Source organism: Thalassophryne amazonica, chromosome 6, assembly GCF_902500255.1.
Source record: "Thalassophryne amazonica chromosome 6, fThaAma1.1, whole genome shotgun sequence".
Taxonomy (NCBI): Eukaryota; Metazoa; Chordata; class Actinopteri; order Batrachoidiformes; family Batrachoididae; genus Thalassophryne; species Thalassophryne amazonica.
In genome coordinates, this window is record NC_047108.1 from 92,065,131 (window position 1) to 92,087,556 (window position 22,426).

The 22,426-nt window shown below is 41.1% G+C and overlaps 1 protein-coding gene across 1 annotated transcript in view; it reads right to left on the reverse strand.

The window, feature by feature from the left end:
• The window catches only part of LOC117512653 (cadherin-4-like), a 990,586-nt gene that overhangs the window by 213,289 nt on the left and 754,871 nt on the right, over positions 1 to 22,426 (reverse strand). The window contains 1 exon segment of the mRNA XM_034172806.1: positions 17,996 to 18,184. Coding sequence (XP_034028697.1) covers positions 17,996 to 18,184 — 189 coding nt within the window.

Consider the following 22,426-nt stretch of genomic DNA (forward strand, 5'->3'; position numbering starts at 1 on the left):
TATCAATGAAGCCCACCTCATTTTTTGGACACCACTCAGACAGCCAGCAATTCAAGGAGAACATGCGGCTAAACATGTCACTCCCGGTCTGATTGGGGAGGGGCCCAGAGAAAACAACAGAGTCCAACATTGTTTTTGCAAAGTTACACACCGATTCAATGTTAATTTTAGTGACCTCCGATTGGCGTAACCGAGTGTCATTACTGCCGACGTGAATTACAATCTTACCAAATTTACGCTTAGCCTTAGCCAGCAATTTCAAATGTCCTTCGATGTCGCCTGCTCTGGCCCCCGGAAGACAATTGACAATGGTTGCTGGTGTCGCTAACTTCACATTTCTCAAAACAGAGTCGCCAATAACCAGAGTTTGATCCTCGGCGAGTGTATCGTCGAGTGGGGAAAAACGGTTAGAGATGTGAACGGGTTGACGGTGTACACGGGGCTTCTGTTTAGGGCTACGCTTCCTCCTCACAGTCACCCAGTCAGCCTGCCTTCCCGACTGCACGGGGTCTGCCAGGGGGGAACTAACGGCGGCTAAGCTACCTTGGTCCGCACCGACTACAGGGGCCTGGCTAGCTGTAGAATTTTCCACGGTGCGGAGCCGAGCCTCCAATTCGCCCAGCCTGGCCTCCAAAGCTACGAATAAGCTGCACTTATTACAAGTACCGTTACTGCTAAAAGAGGCCGAGGAATAACTAAACATTTCACACCCAGAGCAGAAAAGTACGGGAGAGACAGGAGAAGCCGCCATGCTAAAATGGCTAAGAGCTAGTAGCTACGCTAAGCTAGCGGATTCCCAAACAGGGAATCCGACACTAGACAGGCTGTGGAGCAGCACAGGTAACGCACGACAACAGTGCTAAAATAAAATAAAAATCCACTAGACAGGCTGTGGAGCAGCACAGGTAACGCACAACAACAGTGCTAAAAAATAAAATAAAATAAAAATAAAAATCCACAGGACAGGCTGTGGAGCAGCACAGGCAACGCACGACAACAGTGCTAAAACAAAATAAAAATCCACTAGACAGGCTGTGGAGCAGCACAGGTAACGCACGACAACAGTGCTAAAAAATAAAATAAAAATAAAAATCCACTGGACAGGCTGTGGAGCAGCACAGGCAACGCACGACAACAGTGCTAAAACAAAATAAAAATCCACTAGACAGGCTGTGGAGCAGCACAGGTAACGCACGACAACAGTGCTAAAACAAAATAAAAATCCACTGGACAGGCTGTGGAGCAGCACAGGTAACGCACGACAACAGTGCTAAAACAAAATAAAAATCCACTAGACAGGCTGTGGAGCAGCACAGCTAACGCACAACAACAGTGCTAAAAAATAAAATAAAATAAAAATAAAAATCCACTGGACAGGCTGTGGAGCAGCACAGGCAACGCACGACAACAGTGCTAAAACAAAATAAAAATCCACTAGACAGGCTGTGGAGCAGCACAGGTAACGCACAACAACAGTGCTAAAAAATAAAATAAAATAAAAATAAAAATCCACTGGACAGGCTGTGGAGCAGCACAGGCAACGCACGACAACAGTGCTAAAACAAAATAAAAATCCACTAGACAGGCTGTGGAGCAGCACAGGTAACGCACAACAACAGTGCTAAAAAATAAAATAAAATAAAAATAAAAATCCACTGGACAGGCTGTGGAGCAGCACAGGTAACGCACGACAACAGTGCTAAATCAAAATCCACTGGACAGGCTGTGGAGCAGCACAGGTAACGCACGACAACAGTGCTAAATCAAAATCCACTAGACAGGCTGTGGAGCAGCACAGGTAACGCACAACAACAGTGCTAAAAAATAAAATAAAATAAAAATAAAAATCCACTGGACAGGCTGTGGAGCAGCACAGGCAACGCACGACAACAGTGCTAAAACAAAATAAAAATCCACTAGACAGGCTGTGGAGCAGCACAGGTAACGCACGACAACAGCGCTAAATAAAAATCCACTGGACAGGCTGTGGAGCAGCACAGGTAACGCACGACAACAGCGCCAAAAAAAAAAAAAAATAAATAAAAATAAAAATAAAAATCCACTGGACAGGCTGTGGAGCAGCACAGGCAACGCACGACAACAGTGCTAAAACAAAATAAAAATCCACTAGACAGGCTGTGGAGCAGCACAGGTAACGCACGACAACAGCGCTAAATAAAAATCCACTGGACAGGCTGTGGAGCAGCACAGGTAACGCACGACAACAGCGCCAAAAAAAAAAAAATAAATAAATAAAAATAAAAATAAAAATCCACTGGACAGGCTGTGGAGCAGCACAGGCAACGCACGACAACAGTGCTAAAACAAAATAAAAATCCACTAGACAGGCTGTGGAGCAGCACAGGTAACGCACGACAACAGCGCTAAATAAAAATCCACTGGACAGGCTGTGGAGCAGCACAGGTAACGCACGACAACAGCGCCAAAAAAAAAAAATAAATAAATAAAAATAAAAATAAAATCCACTGGACAGGCTGTGGAGCAGCACAGGCAACGCACGACAACAGTGCTAAAACAAAATAAAAATCCACTAGACAGGCTGTGGAGCAGCACAGGTAACGCACAACAACAGCGCTAAATAAAAATCCACTGGACAGGCTGTGGAGCAGCACAGGTAACGCACGACAACAGCGCCAAAAAAAATAAATAAATAAATAAAAATAAAAATAAAAATCCACTGGACAGGCTGTGGAGCAGCACAGGTAACGCACAACAGGGGGCGTAAATGAACGGACAATGAAAGAGTCGAATATGAACACTTTACTGTTGTGAATGAGCACAACCACATCACAGAGGAATGTGAAATTTTGCAAACAGTCAATCACAAGGGTGACGTGTGGGCAGGCTCGAGGATAGAAGACGTCTGTCTGCTCCTGTCTCAGCACTTATCTGGTGGGGTAGTAAAGCGAAGCTGTCGCCGGTCACGCCAATCTCCAGATAAACACTCCGCAGGAAAACAGCTGCAAAAACGAGTTCACTAAACAAAGTCAATATGACACAGATCAAGGCTGAGAACGTTACCTTAACGGGCCGACGATATCTCGGCAATGAGGTGGAGATGACGTCCGGGTTTTATGGAGTGAGATGATGAAGTATGGATGGGTGACAGCTGTCAGGAGATAATGAGTGACAGCTGTCACCCCCGGCTGTGTCCGTGGCCAGCAGTACCTCCTCTTCTGGCGGCCCACACAACAGCTGTTTGAAAGTGTAATGGTAGAATTGCTGCCTTTGGAACAACAGGTGATGGGTTCAAACCCTGGATAGGACATACGAGGGCTGTCAATAAAGTATAGGTCCTTTTTATTTTTTTCAAAAACTATATGGATTTCATTCATATGTTTTTACGTCAGACATGCTTGAACCCTCGTGCGCATGCGTGAGTTTTTCCACGCCTGTCGGTGACATCATTCGCCTGTGAGCACTCCTTGTGGGAGGAGTCGTCCAGCCCCTCATCGGAATTCCTTTGTCTGAGAAGTTGCTGAGAGACTGGCGCTTTGTTTGATCAAAATTTTTTCTAAACCTGTGAGACACATCAAAGTGGACACGGTTTGAAAAATTAAGCTGGTTTTCGGTGAAAATTTTAACGGCTGATGAGAGATTTTGAGGTGATACTGTCGCTTTAAGGACTTCCCACGGAGCGAGACGTCGTACAGCGGTCCCAGGCGCCGTCGTCAGCCTGTTTCAAGCTGAAAACCTCCACATTTCAGGCTCTATTGATCCAGGACATCGTGAGAGAACAGAGAAGTTTCAGAAGAAGTCGGTTTCAGCATTTTATCCAGATATTCCACTGTTAAAGGAGATTTTTTTAATGAAAGACGTGCGGACGGGTCCGTGCGTCGGGACGAAGCCGGCGCGGTGCGGCGGCACAGGAAAAACACCTCCGTGTTGATAACCATTTGTAAAATCCAGGCGGCTTTTGATGGCTTTCAGTGGAGTGAGTATATGAGAAATTGTTTAACAGCTGGACATGTTCCAACTTGTACTTAAGGCTTCCAACGGAGGTGTTTTTTGTGTGGCAGAGCGTTGCGGCGGCTGCGAGCCGACGCTGCAATCCGCCCGCACGTCTTTCATTAAAAAAATCTCCTTTAACAGTGGAATATCCAGATAAAATGCTGAAACCGACTTCTTCTGAAACTTCTCTGTTCTCTCACACGTCCTGGATCAATAGAGCCTGAAATGTGGAGGTTTTCAGCTTGAAACAGGCTGACGACGGCGCCTGAGAGCGCTGCGCGACGTCTCGCACCGTGGGAAGTCCTTAAAGCGACAGTATCACCTCAAAATCTCTCATCAGCTGTTAAAATTTTCATCGAAAACCAGCTTAATTTTTCGAACCGTGTCCACTTCGATGTGTCTCACAGGTTTAGAAAAAATTTTGATCAAACAAAGTGCCAGTCTCTCAGCAACCTCTCAGACAAAGCAATTCCGATGAGGGGCTGGACGACTCCTCCCACAAGGAGTGCTCACAGGCGAATGACGTCACCGACAGGCGTGGAAAAACTCACGCATGCGCACGAGGGTTCAAGCATGTTTGACGTAAAAACATATGAATGAAATCCATATAGTTTTTGAAAAAAATAAAAAGGACCTATACTTTATTGACAGAACTCGTATTCATAAGAGTTTTAGGCACAATATAAAATTAGTTTTATGTTGCGATGTTAATGGTGTTGTCTGTGTGCAGCGATTAAAGTGCAGCGTGATCAGAGCGTCTCAATGCAGTTCTCAATGTTACTGAGATCTCGCAGCGCGGCGACCTCTCCGAGGTTTTGTGGGATTTGAAACATCAATAGGGCGAATACCGGCTCGGATGTTGCCAGTTGTTGAGGAACCAGGAAGCACTGATGGGAAACAGGCTACTGGAACTGCTCCCCTCCACAGCATGTCTTTTTCCTGGTTCTCTCTCTCAGCCCCAACCAGTCCCAGCAGGAGACTGCCCCTCCCTGAGCCTGGTTCTGCTGGAGGTTTCTTCCTGTTAAAAGGGAGTTTTTCCTTCCCACTGTCGCCAAGTGCTTGCTCACACGGGGTCGTTTTGACCGTTGGGGTTTTTCCGTAATTATTGTATGGCTTTGCCTTACAATATAAAGCGCCTTGGGGCAACTGTTTGTTGTCATTTGGCGCTATATAAATAAAATTGATTTGATTTGATTTGGAACAAGCCATCATAGAGTTGTGCTCAAAAGTTTACATACCCTGGCAGAATGTTTGCTTTTTTGGCCATTTTTAAGAGAATATGAATGACAACACAAAATGTATTGTCAGACAACTGTGTTTCCTCTTTTTAAATCAAAATGACAAGAGAACTACCCAAATGACCCTGATCCAAAGTTTACATAGCCCTGTTCTTAATACTGTGTATTGCCCCCTTTAACATCACTGACAGCTTGGAGTCTTTTGTGATAGTTGTGGACGAGGCTCTCTGATGGTAAAGCTGCCACTGAATATGTGTCAGACTTTATTTACATCAATTACAAAGAAATACAAACAATATGGCACTCTATGGTAAATCTGCATGGAGTAAACAGTTCTCAAAAACTGAGTGACTGTGCAAGAAGTAGAAGAGTGAGGAAAGCCACCAAGACACCCAGACAACCCAGAAGAAGTTATAGGCTTACGTGGCTGTGATTGGAGAAATTATGCACAGTGCGAGTTTTGCATTTTGTGTCACCAGTTATCCATCTTCATGATGAAGTGGTATAGAGGAGGATTTTCTTAAAAAGAAGACCTGAAAGTTTAGCTACAAATTGCCAGAAGGTACATCTGAGATGCAAGCCTGGATTTGATCTGTTTTGGTGAAAGAAAAATCCTTCTCTGCTCTACTCCACTATGAAGCTAAGAGTAGTGATGCAAAATGCAAAGCTTGCACTGATATGATCCACATCTATTGGCTGAAGAAGTTAACAGACGTCCATGTGGGCCTGGCAGTGCAAATAAGTGGGCTACTAATAACAGGAAGTCACCCAGACTGGGTAACAGAGGGCAGGACAATCCTAATCATGAAGGACCTCCACAAGAGTAGGACACGTTCACTGGGAAGACCATTGCAGGTCACAGCAAACTCATTTGTGCCTAAACTAAATTCATTCATGGATTTAAGATCCAAAATGGCCACCAATAGACCCTTATCACTGACTCTCTCTCTCAACATATAAACAACTTAAGTTGTTTATATGTTGTTTAGAGGTGTTTTAGTGAAAAACCCTATTTTGGCAGCCACTTGGATGCCATCTTAGATAACTGGCTTGAGGCCATTTTTTTTTTTTTTTTGGGGGGGGGGGCATCCTGATTGTGTTTTGGGGTCATCTAAGGAACCTAATAAAGTTGGTTTGGTTTAGTCCTGGGGGGGTGCAAAGGTAGTGGTCATAGCTCCCCTATTAGATCTACAGTGAGGATAATGGGAAGTCCTTTGGATTGGATAAGTGTGGCCAAATTGTGGCAAAGAGAATGAAGGTGATGCGAACTGAGGAGGTGGATTTGACAGAAGGCAGGGCAGTGGACATACAGGGCAACTACAAGTACCTGGGAATCCCACAAGCCAATGGGAACATGATGAAATCCAAGAGGGTCAGCCACAGCCAAGTACCTCCAGAAGGTAAGACAGGTGCTGAGAAGTCAGCTCAATGGTAGGAATAAGATCAGAGCCATCGATACATATGCCCCACCAGTCAACAGATACCCAACTGAGAAAATAAATTGGCCACAGGAGGAGCTAGATGCCACTGATATCAAGACATGAAAACTCCTCACAACGCATGGAGGTTTTCCCCCAAAGTCCAGGACCCTGAGGCTCTATGAGCAGTGGAAGGAGGGAGGGCAAGGATTAGTGAGTGTTAGAGCCACAATTCAGGATGAGACGAGCAGCATCCATGAATACATCAGAAAGATTGCCCCTGAGATTAGCTGCTACAAGAATGCCTCAGACAGCTGAAGACAGTGTGTGATAAGGAACAGGAGAAGGAGATATAATGGAAGACCAAGCCCCTCCATGGGATGTACCATTAACAGATAGAGGAAGTGGCTGACATCAAGAAGACCTACCAGTGGCTAGAAAAAGCCATCTTAAAGAACAGCACAGAGGCTCTGATCATGGCTGCACAAGAGCAAGCCCTACGCACCAGATCCATAGAGGCAGGAGTCTACCACAGCCGACAAGACCCAAGTTGCAGGCTGTGCAAATGTGCCCCAGAGACAGTCCAGCATGTAGTAGCAGGATGCAAGATGCAAATTAGAACAGCATCCACAGAGGCAAAACCAAGTGTCAGGATCGTGTAGAGGTACCTCTGTGCTGCATAGGGATTAGAAGTTCCCAAGTCCCAATGGGAGATGCCACCAAAGATGGTTGAGAACAACAGGGTTATGGTCCTATGGGACTTCAAATTCCAGGCAGACAAGCAGCTGCTTGCCAACCAACCAGACATAGTGGTGGTTGGAAAGAAGACCACAGTTGTAATCAATGTGATGATCCCAGCTGACAGCAACGTCAGAAAGAAGGAACACAACAAAATCGAGAACTAACAAGAGCTGAAGGAGCAACTGGAGCATATGTGGAAGATAAAGCCCAAAGTGGTCCCAGTGGTAAAAGGAGCTGTAACCCCCATGTTGGAAGAGTGGCCCCAACAGATTCCAGACACAACATCAGAGGTCTCTGTCCAGAAGAGTGATGTCCTACTGTGGCAAAGCGGCAAGAGCTCGTACCGTTTAACAGATAATGATGGTAAGATGGCAACATATCCCACTCCTGACACCAGCCTGGGAATTTCAACCAGGGATCTCTTAATTAAACCAACTCAATTACAAGGCAAGTGGATGCGTTTGCAAATGAGAATCAGAGAAAGTGGTTCTACAATACAAAATCAAATTTATTATTTACATCTTATTTTTTCTTTTGTTTTTAAAGGCAAGACAGAACACACAATTAAAATATATTTTACATAACTCAACCACAAAAGCCATCCTGGCTGAAAAAAAATCACACAAATTCAAACATGCATCCCAGACTTTGGGTTGAGCATTGGGCTGCAGGTGGCTGATCCACTGCCCCTGCAGAACACACACCCACTGACCACAACAGCCAGGAACAGTCAATGTGGCAACGTAAACCATGTCGGCACAGCTTAGAAGGGGCGCCACAGCGCACTGCAGCACACCACCGAACACAGCCCTCAGTCCGGCATAAAACAACCTGAACACAGTAAAACAGAACTGACCAGGATGAGCAGAACAAAACAGAGGAAACGAAGCGAAGCAAAGTAGCAGTAGTTTCCTTCAGCAACTCAATCACACCACTCTCATCCACAGTCCGATTAGTACATCAACGCTGCACGGCCACAGTCAGTGACGGACAAAGAACAATACACCATGTGCCACTGGCAATAACACTCCCATGAGTCCATGTCACTATAGGAAAACGGAAGTAAAAGACGCCAGATCATGACACAAGGCCCAGCCTCCAGGAAGCGAGAGACAGACAGGTGCTCTTCACTTGCTTTTATGCAAGCCTTCTCACGCAGTGATTGGCTGAAACCAGATACCAGATGAAAGTCACCAGAGCCAATTACTTCATCCTGCTAAACTAGGAACAGCTAAGATTCTGTGCCAAACCCTCAAACTCCCAGGCCTGTGGTAGAAGACCCGAGTTTGAGGAGAACACATACCACCCTCCTCTGGGAAGTGGGGTGAGAGGGAGATTTTATATATATATATATATATATACACACTGAATAAAAATATATACTGAATAAAAATATAAACACAACACTTTTTGTTTTTGCTCCCGTTTTTCATGAGCTGAACTCAAAAATCAAAAACATTTTTTATATATACAAAAGACCTATTTCTTTCAAATATTTTTCACAAATCTTTCTCAATCTGTGTTAGTTAGCATTTTTCCTTTGCTGAGATAAATCCATCCCACCTCTCAGTTGTGGCATATGAAGATGCTGATTAGACAGCATGATTATTGCACAGGTGTGCCTTAGGCTGGCCACAAAAAAAGGCCACTCTGAAATGTGCGGTTTTGCTTTATGGGGGGAGGGGGTGTCTGGGGGGTAAAAAAAACCCACTGAGTATCTGGTGTGGCCACCATTTACCTCACACAGTGCCACACATCTCCTTTACATAGAGTTAATCAGCAGCCAGACACCATCGAATGTGAGCATTTGCCCACTCAAGTCGGTTTACGACAATGAACTGCAATCAGGTCAAACTCACGATGAGGACAAAGAGCATGCAGATGAGCTTCCCTGAGATGGTTTCTGGCAGTTTGTGCAAAGCTTCTTTGGTTCTGCAAACCGATTGTTGCAGCACCTGTCCGGGTGGCTTGTCTCAGACCATATTGGAGGTGAACATGCTGGATGTGGAGGTCCTGGGCTGGTGTGGTTACACGTGGTCTGTGGTTGTGAGGCCAGTTGGATGTACTGCCAAATTCTCTGAAACACCTTTAGAGATGGCTTATGCTGGAGCAGTCCTTCTCAAATAGAGGGGTATGGGGAGGGGGGTGTGGTGCGATGCCGGGGGGGGGGTTTGACCATGGAGAACATGGTTTTTTCTGTACTAGAAAAAAGTGTAATTGCACATCCACTACAGTAGGTGGCAGTGGCGCTCTGATTGTCTTAGTGTGCGCAGGGAGTATTGAGGACTCTAGCATAATGGAACGCAGCTCTATGTAGAGTTTTTTTTTTGTACTACGGTGGGAGACGAGGAAAGACCGCTATATCTTAAAATGTTGGCAGCGGACAGCATGAAGCCAAATAAATTAAGGCATCACTTAAAGACATTACACCCCAATCATGCAGATAAGCCACTTGAGTTTTTTTCAGGGAAAGATATGCCGAATATTGCCAGTAATCATCCAGCTTTATGAATTCTACTTCAGTAAACCAGCGAGCCCCGTTAGGATCATAGCACCATAGCAGAGGAGCTGAGCAGCAGTAGACATGGCCTCTGTCATTCAGGATGACGCAATTGCTGCAAAAACAAAAACTAATAAAAAAAATAAATAAATAAAAATCACACAAAAAAAATAAAAATCATAAAAAATCAGCACAAATTGTTTTATTCATTTTTATTTTGTCTGTTAAATTGTTCTATATATTTGGCTCCTGAGTAAGTGTTCTGATCAATTTGAATTTATTATTATTTATTGATTTTATTTAATTTTGTTTTTCAGTATCAAATGGCAGTCGGTCAATAAAGTTTATAGTTTAAGAATTTTTTTTTTAATTTCAAGCAAGGTGATGCAAATTTTTTTTCTGTTACAGACTAAAAACAATGTTAAAAACGATATTCTTTGCTGTAAGTTGATCTAATGTTGTTTCTTTTTTGTTTTCTTTAATGTTAATAAGGATACAATGTTATGCAGAAGTGTACTTATAACAATTTTATGGTCAAATGATACCATTTGTACTCACGGCACAGAGTGGGGCGGGGGGTGAACTGTTTTCTTCTTCCGAGGGGGGGGGTTGCTAGAGAAATGAACATTCAGTTCACAGGCAATAGCTCTGGTGGACATTCCTGTAGTCAGCATGCTAATTGCACGCTCCCTCAAAACTTGTTACATCTGTGGCATTGTGCTGTGTGATAAAACTGAACATTTCAGCGTGACCTTTTATTGTGGGATTAGAGTAGTGGCTCTGAATTGGATTAAAAGCTATTTACAAAACCGGAAGCAGTTTGTTGAATTTGGGGACTGCTGTTCTACGTATCTGGACATCATTTGCGGGGTTCCCCGGGGCTCTGTGTTGGGACCAAAATTATTTATTTTATATATCAATTATTTATGTAAAGTTTCAGATGTGTTTAAAGCAGTTTTCTTTGCTGATGACACAAACGTTTTTTTTTTTTTTCAGGAGAGAATTTGCAACAATTATTATTTGATTTAAGAACTGAAATGATAAAATTGAAGAGTTGGTTTGATATTAATAGTAACTAAATTGGTCTAAAACTAAAATTATGTTATTTGGAAATTACAAAAAGGATGTACATATACAGTTAAATGTACTTGGGGTAAACATAGCATGTGTCAAAGAGAATAAGTTGTTAGGTGTGATTATTGATGATACAATTAACTGGAAAGCTCATATTCAACATATTCAAAAGAAAACATCCCATAGTATTGCAGTATTAAATAAGGCAAAGCACATTCTTGATGGCAAATCACTACACACTCTGTATTGTGCATTGATTACACCTTACTTGACGTACTGTGCTGAAGTCTGGGGCAATAACTATAAAATTGCAGTGCAACCATTATTCATCCTTCAGAAAAGAGCATTGAGAATAATTCACAATGCAGGGTATCGGGACCATACCAACCATATGTTCATTAAATCGAAGATATTAAAACTTTATGATATGATTTCATTCAAGACTGTTCAATTGATGTATAAAGCGAAAATAAGCAATTACCAGTTAGAATTCAAGAATATTTTACGCAACGAGAAGGAATGTATAATTTAAGAGGTTTGTATCATTTTAAAATTGCTGGCGCTAGGACAACCAGGAAATGCTTCTGTGTCTCCATTTGTGGTCCTAAAAAATGGAATAATCTACCTGAGAAACTCAAGCGATGTCCAGATATCAACCGGTTCAAATATTTATACAAAGAAATGGTATTCTCCAGATATGTATTAGAGGAAAGTGGTTGAGTTGTTTTGTATGAAGGTGTTATACTTGAACCTTTTCTACTGAAATATGTAGATGGTAACCAGCTTGTACTGGGAGCTGCTGGGAAATATTTGTTCTCTTTTAATTGTAATTATGAGCTGCTGTTGTTCAGATGTTGTTTAGAAATGAACATTTATGAACAGGCACATATGCCTGGTTTGATTTGATTTCATGGAGGGGTGTAGGCATTGATAAGCTTTGCTTCTGCCTACACCTTTACGCACAGTGTACATTGTTTATTTATTTATTTTTTACTATCTTTTTTCTTTGACTACTTTGTTGAAATGAGTGAAATTTTGTTGCATGGGTGTCTGATAAATTCAAATTCAAATTCTGGCCAGCCTAAGGCACACGTGCAATAATCATGCAGCATCTTCATATGTTACACCTGTGAGGTGGGATGGGCTATCTGAGCAAAGGAGAAGTGCTCACTAACACAGATTAAGAAAGATATGTGAAATAGGTCTTTTGTGTATATAGAAAATGTTTTAATCTTGGAGGTCAGCTCATGAAAAATGAGCAAAAACAAATGTGTATTATTATATATTTTTGTTCAGTGTGTATCCCAGGCGGTGGGGTGAGAGAAAGATTTTATATATATATATATATATATATATATATATATATATATATAAACAAACAAGAAAGGTTTCCTTCAACCACCTTACCAGACTTTCCCCTGTGGACTGGATGAAACCAAGCTGAAAAACAAAGAAGTCAAAAACAAAAGGAAAAAAAAATCTTTCCCAATTTTAGACCCCAAAGAGATAAACCGGTAAGAGATTTGTAAACACCAAGGAAAAGCTGATGGCTCGATATTCCAGATAAAGACAGTGGGAAAATGGGGAGAATGAAGCTGTGGTCTCCCGGAATGATGCTTTTTGATAAATTGCAGAACACACGATGAGCTTACAGTCTGGAGCTTTGCTGTGAGAGAGACAAACTGCACATTCTGTTGTCACAGAAATCTCTGAATTTTAAGGACGCTGCACCTGGAGCCTCTGCACAACAACACAATTACAGAAATGTTTATTTATTCGTGTCTTTTTCCCACTTCTATGGGGTTAAAATTGTCTCATTAATATTTGTAAATGCACGCAGGGTGATCTACAAATAATCATTGATTTGCAAATGTGTTCAGATATCCACAAATGCAAATTTCATATTTGTAACTTGTTAATTGGTCTTTGCAAATAATGTATTTGCAAATATAAAACTTAATTTGTAAAAAAAAAAAAAAAAAAAAATTACATTTGTAAAACTGGAAATTGCATTTGTGAATTGAGTTTTAGCATTTGTGGATCACCAATTACACGCATTCATCGTTTTCCTCTGCAGCGTAATTTTGAGACATTCTTTTTGCGGAATCCACACAGATCCACAAACAAATGCCTACTGATTCACAAATACACACTCACGCACACTGGATATCCACTAGATGGCAGTGTGGTTCCATTCATTGATGTGGCAAGCTGAAACTATATGCTCCCGGATGAGAGAAGACCAACATTTCAGAATAAATCATTTCACATTACCGTAATGGAGGCGTCTGATGGATGGGTATGTATGTGGTGATATTGTCTGCAAGGTCAATTATTTTTTAAAACTATGATGTGTTGTTGTATAAAATGATGACGGGTGTTTTACCTTGGTGATCATGTTGGTTGGTGATCCACAAATGCTGAAACTCAATTCACAAATACAATTTCCAGTTTTACAAATGTAATTTTTTTTTTTTACAAATTAAGTTTTATATTTGCAAATACAACATTATTTGCAAAGACCAATTTACAAGTTACAAATATGAAATTTGCATTTGTGGATATCTGAACACATTTGCAAATCAATGATTATTTGTAGATCACCCTGCGTGCATTTACAAATATTAATGACACAATTTTAACCCCATACACTTCCAACCTGATTTTATAAACTCACCCTCTCCATGTTTAATTTGAAATGAAATGAAATGAAATGGTGCTCAGTTGTTGCAATTTGACTGATAATCATGGACAGGTGTGTTAAATATTCAACAGCCACCAACAATGTGAAGCATTAGTACTTGTATATTCCAGGATGGGGTTATGATCAGGTCATTTTGAATGTTGTCAAGGTTGGAGATTAAACAAAAAAAGTTCAATCCCTGTTTCAATTTTTAACCAAATGCCCTTACTGGGATAATGTGGAGGAACCACTGCACTGTTCTGTGGTGGAGAATATCAGCTTTATATGCTTTTTCCCCAAACAGACTTAGAGCTACAGTAAAGATTCTGTGACAAATTGCATTTTTATAAGGAAGCTATAAAAAGAGCTTTGAACTTTCATCAACCTTCCTGAAATGGCTTGATAAAGGAAAGAACAGACGCATAAAGAAGCAGAAATAATCATTTGTTTCACCATGAACCTAAATGGCCCAACTTCATGTTAGAATTTAGCTACCTGGGATTAGACTGAGGCGTGCATGCTTCCCTTTCCTGGGTCCATACCAGTCTCTGTTTCTTTGCTCAGACATACAGATGTTTTGATGGTTCTTATCACACTTTTGCATATGTGTCATGTTTGAGGATTTGTAAATGACAGTACGTTGGATGCTCAAGATGGAAAAAGATGTGCCAGTGGCAGAACCACCTCCAGCCCAGTGCTCAAAGGTTGGGATTGCCCATGCAATTTAGCACTCGTTATCTGGGATCTTAAGTCAAGCCCTCACTGTTATGAGAGTGCAGTAGCCAGTTGTGGCACAGCTCAGCTAATCCGATAACAGATAACTATTGAAGCTAATGTTTTTGTGAGTGGATTAGCTTTTCAGATAAGTTTTAAAACCATCATCGGACCAATTATCTTCCGATAAGTTTCAGTCTGATAACATTTTTTTTGCTGGTAACGTGAGCAAAGTTTAATGGTCAAAAATGTTTGTAAACCCTAAAATCAAACATTTTCCGTCTGTTGTGTGTTTGTAGCAGACTGGCTGCCTGTTGCTTGCTGATGACATCATCATTAAGCGCAAAATGTGATTGGCCGGTTGATGCAGGGATCATTGTGTGGAGTGTAGTTCAGGTTCACTTTGGACGTTACAGTGACTTGTCCACTCGGCACAAAAACAAAACAGACTAATTTTAACATTATTTATTTCTTTGTGGCTGATGGTATAATTTAATCACCAAGACTCGGTGGGGGAGAGGAGCTCTCACGATGCAGCTGCGTGTACAGAGGGACTTTTTGTCACCGCTGACACTGTTTTGGATTTAAAAAAAGGACGCTTTATGTAGATTATTTATACAGATGAATCCCATAGAAACTAACAGGTAAGAATTTATATGTCTTTTACTCTGCCAATCAATGCATTAATGGACGTATTTTGGTTGTTTAAGTCACAGGGTTCAAAGTGTGTGAAAAAAGCAGCAGCTTTTTAGTTCTTAAATGACTTAAATGAGTGTATATAATACCGAGATAAACTGTGACTTCTAATACTGTGTTTTTCTGCTTTGACAAATGATGAGAGTGTTTGGGGTTTATTTTTTTATTCATTCATTTTTTGTGTGTTCTTTTTGTGTTTGTGATCCTTGAATTTACCCAGCAGTGAAAAGTGAAAGTGAAACTGATTTATCAGAAGCCGACAGTGTAATCTGATGTGGCCGCGTCTGAATCAGTACTAAAAGTTATTGGTTATCTGTAATAAAGATAAATTTTTTAGCAGTTTATCAGTTGAGGGTCATAAAACTTTACAGTTATGAGATTAATGGTTATCAAAGCTAACTTTTTGGTTAGCTGGGCCCACCACTGGGAGTAGCATAACCTAAACTTTATCTTATGCATTTTGTATTTCCTTAAAATGTCCGTAATGGCTCCACCATGGAACGACGTCACAATTTTGTTACTTTCTAGTTTTTAGAATGTAATTTAATTATAATATGATATACTTCAGCATTATAATGTGATATTTTTATGATCTTGCTGAATTAAAATCAATCAAATGCTTCATCAATAACTTGTTCATATTGTCACAGGCTTCAACATAGCTGAGCTTGTGCCGCACACACAATTTGTGTGTCCAAATTTATTAGGATCTCAAAATATGTGAATATAAAACATCAAATCCAAAGTTAAATGAACACAGGAAAGACTAATTGAAAAGCTAACTTAGCCTAAAACTAACTGAATACAAAGCTAATGAACATAAGAAAAGCTAACTGACTCCAAACCTAATTAAATATAAAGCTATATGAACATCTGTAAAGCTAACTGGAAAGTTAACACAAATTAAAAATAATTGAATATAAAGCTAAATGAACATAATAAAAGCTAAAGCCCCGTTCACACTGGCCAGCGTAGAGTTGCATAATGTGGCTTACGGACTATGCTAACTAACTAGCTAACTAACTCTAAAACTAACAGAATATAAAGCTACATCAACATTTGTAATCCAACTCAGCCTAAAACTAATTGAATTTAAAGCTAACAAATCTAGAAAAGGTAACTGACTGTAAAACTAACTGAATATAAACCTAATGGACATAATAAAAAGCTAACTAACTTTAATAATAATAATAATAATAATAATAATAATAATATAGACTTTACTGTCATTGTACATACATACAAATAAATTTGTCCTCTGCATTTAACCCATCCTAATTACAGGAAGACACAGTCCAACCAGTAGGAGCAGTGGACAGCCACAGTCCAGCACCCAGGGACCAACTCCAGGGCTCGGTTTCATAAAGCGGTCTAATCTAAGTCTATTTAACTTACTTAGTCGACTACAGTTAGCTGCCCAACATGATCCGTCTAATCACCGTTTCACAACAACGGCTAAACTTGCAGATTAGCCGTCTTACGTTAATCGACTATTTTCACAGGCATAACAGCTTCGTGAGTGCCGTTGCAAAGAAATGCCTCTAATGCGCGAGAGTTTTATTTACTTCCGGGTTGGTTGTTGTCATGAACTATTCATCCTTTGTTTTGTTAACTGGCTTTAGTAACATTTATAGACACACACGAACAGCAGAATTATGTGCTTAGCTCTTAGCCTAGCAGTTCTTCTTCTACATACTTACAGCACTTTCAGCAAGCCTTTTGGTGAACACAACGCTCCTTAGCACAACAGCGTTGCCCGGTGGCTAATGTGAGAACTGTCACAAATACTTCACGACAGTTGTCTGCTACAACCATGACCAAAAGCGGAGGAAGCTCTCTTTTCCGAGGAATACGAGTGACATAGAGGTGCTCTTGAGTGTTCCATTAAGTCGTGGCTTTGTACAATGACTAATGTAAAAAAAATAAAATAAATAAAATTAGTCAACTAAGTGAGTTTATTTTATTCGACTAAATGAGATTAGACTACTTTATGAAACTGGGCACAGATGTAGAGATGATGTCTTGGTCAGGGACAGAGAGGGGAGTAAACCCTAAATAAGCATGTTTTTGATTGTGGGAGAAAACGGAACACCAGGAGGAAACCCATGCGGACACAGGGAGAACATGCAAACTCCACACAGAAAGGCTGAGAAGTAATCCGGCAACTTTCTTGCCGCCAGGCATCAGTGCTAACCACTAACCCACCATGCCGCCATTAAAGTTGACTGAATATAAAAAGCTAATTGAAAAGCTAAATACTTAAGTACTAAGTACTAATACAACTAAATGAATATACCAAAGAGAAACTAACTGAAAAAAACTTATGTCTAAAACTAAAGTAAAAGAAGCTAAATGAACGTGAAAAGTGAATTGTAAAAGCTAACTCAATTTAAAAGTGAATATAAAGCTTACTGAAGATAAGAAATGCAAATTGAAAAGCTAACTCAATTTACAACAAACTAAAAAAGCTAAATGAAGATAAGAAAAGAGACCTGAAAAGTGAGCCAAATCTGAAACAAAGTGAAAAGCTAATTGAATTGAAAGCTAAGTGAATCTAACGATAACTGTGTATAAAGGTAAATTAACTGTGCAATATGACGTGAGCTTAAAACTAATTAAATCTAGTCCTCACTGTATCTAAAGCTAACTGACTTTATAACTGATTGACTCTGACAGTAACCAAATATGAAAATGTTGAGAAACTGAAGAAAAACCTGTTCTGCCAAACAGTCCTTAAATAATTCCACATTTTGTGACTATACAATAATTACGTCAGGGAAACCAACAGAATTATATATGAAAATGTGCAGAACAAAGTATTTTTTTTCTTGTGTATTTCTGTTTCTTCACCGTCTTTTCACATGTATCCAGTCACCATTGGTTGTTAAATGCCCTGAAGAAAAGCCAGGTGGAATTTCAGAATTAACCAGCGATGCATAATATGAAATCTGTCACTTACGCTGACGAGCATCTGAGGGAAGGGTCCTCTCGAATTTTCGGGCACATTGATTGGTGGGATGACCCAGTCCCTCTTCTGTCTTCGTAGGCCCTTGGAGGAGTTTCGCCCGGAGCCTGAGAAGGTGATGACAGGAGGTGGTGCGAGGAACACCTCCTTCTTCTCACCAGCCTCCCCCTCTTCGTTTGTGACCTATAGGAAAACACAAGGCTTTATTTAGAAGGCTGGAAGTGCTGTTGATGATAACTTATGCCCGAGTCTCAAAGCAATAACTACTCTGATGAAGAGTGAGTAAAACAAACAGTCTCTTTGGCTTTCTGGCTTTCATCCACCAAAGCGGACGTGGAGTCTTTGTCACTGTGGTACTGCACCTGCTATACCTTTTGTTATTTGTTTTCTTTAACCTATGAGGCCCATAGTACAGCCACAATCACCAGCCGATGTTGCTATGGAAACAAAGTGCACTTTCTGCAATGAGAAATACGAAATATCAGGAAGATACATTTTGGGCCACATACGAGGGCTGTCCGTAAAGTATAGGTCCTTTTTATTTTTTTCAAAAACTATATGGATTTCATTCATATGTTTTTACGTCAGACATGCTTAAACCCTCGTGCGCATGCGTGTGTTTTTCCACGCCTGTCGGTGACGTCATTCGCCTGTGAGCACTCCTTGTGGGAGGAGTCGTCCAGCCCCTCGTCGGAATTCCTTTGTCTGAGAAGTTGCTGAGAGACTGGCGCTTTGTTTGATCAAAATTTTTTCTAAACCTGTGAGACACATCGAAGTGGACATGGTTCGAAAAATTAAGCTGGTCTTCAGTGAAAATTTTAACAGCTGATGAGAGATTTTGAGGTGATTCTGTCGCTTTAAGGACTTTTCACAGTGCGAGACGTCACGCAGCGCTCTCAGGCAGCGTCATCAGCCTGTTTCAAGCTTAAAACCTCCACATTTCAGGCTCTGTTGATCCAGGACGTCGTGAGAGAACAGAGAAGTTTCAGAAGAAGTCGGTTTCAGCATTTTATCCGGATATTCCACTGTTAAAGGAGATTTTTTTAATGAAAGACGTGCGGGCGGATTGCAGCATCGGCTCGCAGCCGCCGCGACGCTCCGCCACAGGAAAAACACCTCTGTTGGAAGCCTTGAGGACAAGTTGGAACATCTCCAGCTGATAAACAATTTCTCATATACTCACTCCACTGACAGCCATCAAAAGCCGCCTGGATTTTAACAAATGGTTATCAACACGGAGGTGTTTTTCCTGTGCCGCCGCGCCGCGTCGGCTGCGTCCCGACGCGCGGACCCGTCCGCACGTCTTTCATTAAAAAAATCTCCTTTAACAGTGGAATATCCGGATAAAATGCTGAAACCGACTTCTTCTGAAACGTCTCTGTTCTCTCATGACGTCCTGGATCAATAGAGCCTGAAATGTGGAGGTTTTAAGCTTGAAACAGGCTGATGACGCTGCCTGAGAGCGCAGCGCGACGTCTCGCACCGTGAAAAGTCCTTAAAGCGACAGAATCACCTCAAAATCTCTCATCAGCTGTTAAAATTTTCACTGAAAACCAGCTTAATTTTTCGAACCATGTCCACTTCGATGTGTCTCACAGGTTTAGAAAAAATTTTGATCAAACAAAGCGCCAGTCTCTCAGCAACTTCTCAGACAAAGGAATTCCGACGAGGGGCTGGACGACTCCTCCCACAAGGAGTGCTCACAGGCGAATGACGTCACCGACAGGCGTGGAAAAACTCACGCATGCGCACGAGGGTTCAAGCATGTCTGACGTAAAAACATATGAATGAAATCCATATAGTTTTTGAAAAAAATAAAAAGGACCTATACTTTACGGACAGCCCTCGTATACAGTAGGGAAAATAAGTATTTGATCCACTATTGATTTTGGAAGTTTTCACACCTACAAAGAATGGAGAGATCTGTAATTTTTATCGTAGGTACACTTCAACTGCGAGAGACAGAATCTAAAAAACAAACAAACAAAAAATCAGAAAACCTTATTGTATGATTTTTAAATAATTAATTTGCATTTTATTACATGAAATAAGTGCTTGATACAATAGAAACCAGAACTTAATATTTGATACAGAAACCTTTGTTTGCAATTACAGAGGTCAGACGTTTCCTGTAGTTCTTGACCACGTTTGCACACACTGAAGCAGGGGTTTTGGTCCCTGTACTTAGATACTGTATTGGCCAGTTGTTTCTTATTTTAGTGGTCTGTCTCAAAAGGGTAAGAGTTGAGTGCAAATTATGAATATGAGCTAAATGCAAAGAGCTTTACTTTGGGTCTAATCATATAAAAATCAGGTGAACAGTGGAAGACCTACTGCACTTATTGAGGGACCAGAGATAATTGTATAATTAAGTATTAAGTTCTTTCACTGCCAGTTGTGAAATACCAGAAGCAGAAAGTTCAATCACATTACACCCATTTTGGCATCTCATCACTGACTTCCTGTCTCTGTGAGGTGAGCTTTTAAGGTTCTGCTATTAACCTATAAAATTGATCACGTCCTAACACCTCCCTACTTAGAAGACCTAATCAAACCCTATGTACCGGCCTAGGCTCTGCGTTCTCGGGGCGCAGGACGACTTTGTGTCCCTTCTCTTATCGTGCACCTGTTTTGTGTAATGATCTCCCTATGGCAATAAAACATTGAGATTCTGGAGAGACATTCAAGTCCAAACTTAAGACGCATTTATTCTCCTTTCTCATATGGCTAGCATACTGGCATAGTATGGAACTATGCTTCCTGTCCTTTTAAATTCATTTTATTGGCAACAGAATGGGTCTTGGCCTCAACTTTATCTAAATTCTGGGTCTGTTAGTGAAGCTTAGGGCTAGTGGTTGGCAATCACCTTAGTGTTTTCTCTGCTTTCCTGTTGATATAATGCTGATAAATTATATCTTTGGTGTATTTTTTCTGGCTGACTGATTCTGCTCTTTTTCTCTCTGCCTGAGGTACTGATGATGTTGTGTGGGATTGTGGGTTTGACGACTGCAGACAGCAGGGTGCCAGACTGACCGTGAGGTTCCATGCTGAGGCTGATGCAGCACACTACAGTCTGCATTTGGAACGGACTCTACCATGGGAACAGGCCCACTGATGGCATGAGGAATGCTGGATGACCCCTGCCTGTGGAATGAATGCCTGCGTGGACTTCTCATCAAATGCTGCATCTTTTGTTATGTTATGTTGTTTGTAAAACCTGGCAAAAACCTTGTAACTGTTAGAATGGCCTAAGTAGTGGTTCACTCCTCTGAGTCTAGTCTGCTTGAGGTTTCTTCCTCAATATTATCAAAGGGAGTTTTTTCTTACCACTTTCGTGTGGGTCCTTGGTGTGAGTGTATGCTTCCGTGGTTCATTTCCTTATTGATCATTGCATCTATTGTTAATCAGTTCATTTGCTTTTTAGTCACACCTGTCTGCTTCTTCACTTGCCGGTTGATTGCCCGAGTTATGCGTGTATGTTAGTCTCTTCTGTGGTCATCTTTTGTGAGTATATTATGTCATTATTCCCTGCTATGTTTCTTCCCTTGTTAGTTTTGTCCGCTTCTTACACCTTCCGTGCAATGTCCGCCCATCTCCTTGTTTGAACTCTTTTTGTATACTCACCCCGTAACTGATGTGATGGATTGTTAAAGCATCAGTCTTTTTTGCACTTTACAATTTGTCTCCTGGCTGCCTGCATCTTGGGGTTTCAGTTTGACTTTGTTTCCAAAAGGTTAGTGTAGGTAATACAGGACAGTGAGAAATCTGACAAGAGCAGTCTTCAAAAACTAAGTCATGGGACAAAACGGAGACAAACGAGGGAAGCCACCAAAACAGCCATGCTAACTTTGAAGGGGATACAGGCTGCGAACAGAACTTTTACCAATTGCTTCACCAGAAACAGCTTGATGGAAAAGTGGCAAAAAGAAAGAGACCATGTTAAAAAGAAGACAGAGGAAATCTCGGCTTGAAGTTGTGAGTTGTGACACTCTGTGCACCAACTTGGAATCCCTAATGCATAAGCCAAACAAGGTTTGGGAAGACTAGGGGACTATGATTAGCTAGCACCCTAACTAGTCATGGGGGAGGTGATGATTTAGTGTTTTAGCACTGGGCTTAAGACCAGAGGATCCTTAGTTAAAAATCCAGCCAACCAGACTGGAAAATAACAAAGACCCCTTGGGCAAGGTCCTTAATCCCTGAACTGCTCCAGGTGTGTAGTGAGCACCTTGCATGGCAGCACCCTGACATTAGTGTGTGAATAGGTGAATGTGAGGCATAACTGTAAAGTGCTTTGAGCTTCTGATGCAGATGGAAAAAGCAGTATATAAATTTAGTCCATTTACCATAGTACCCACTAGTTGACTATTTTTCTTTGACTCAACAAGTCTGGTAATTAAGATTTTACTGCACAGCTCTGAAAAT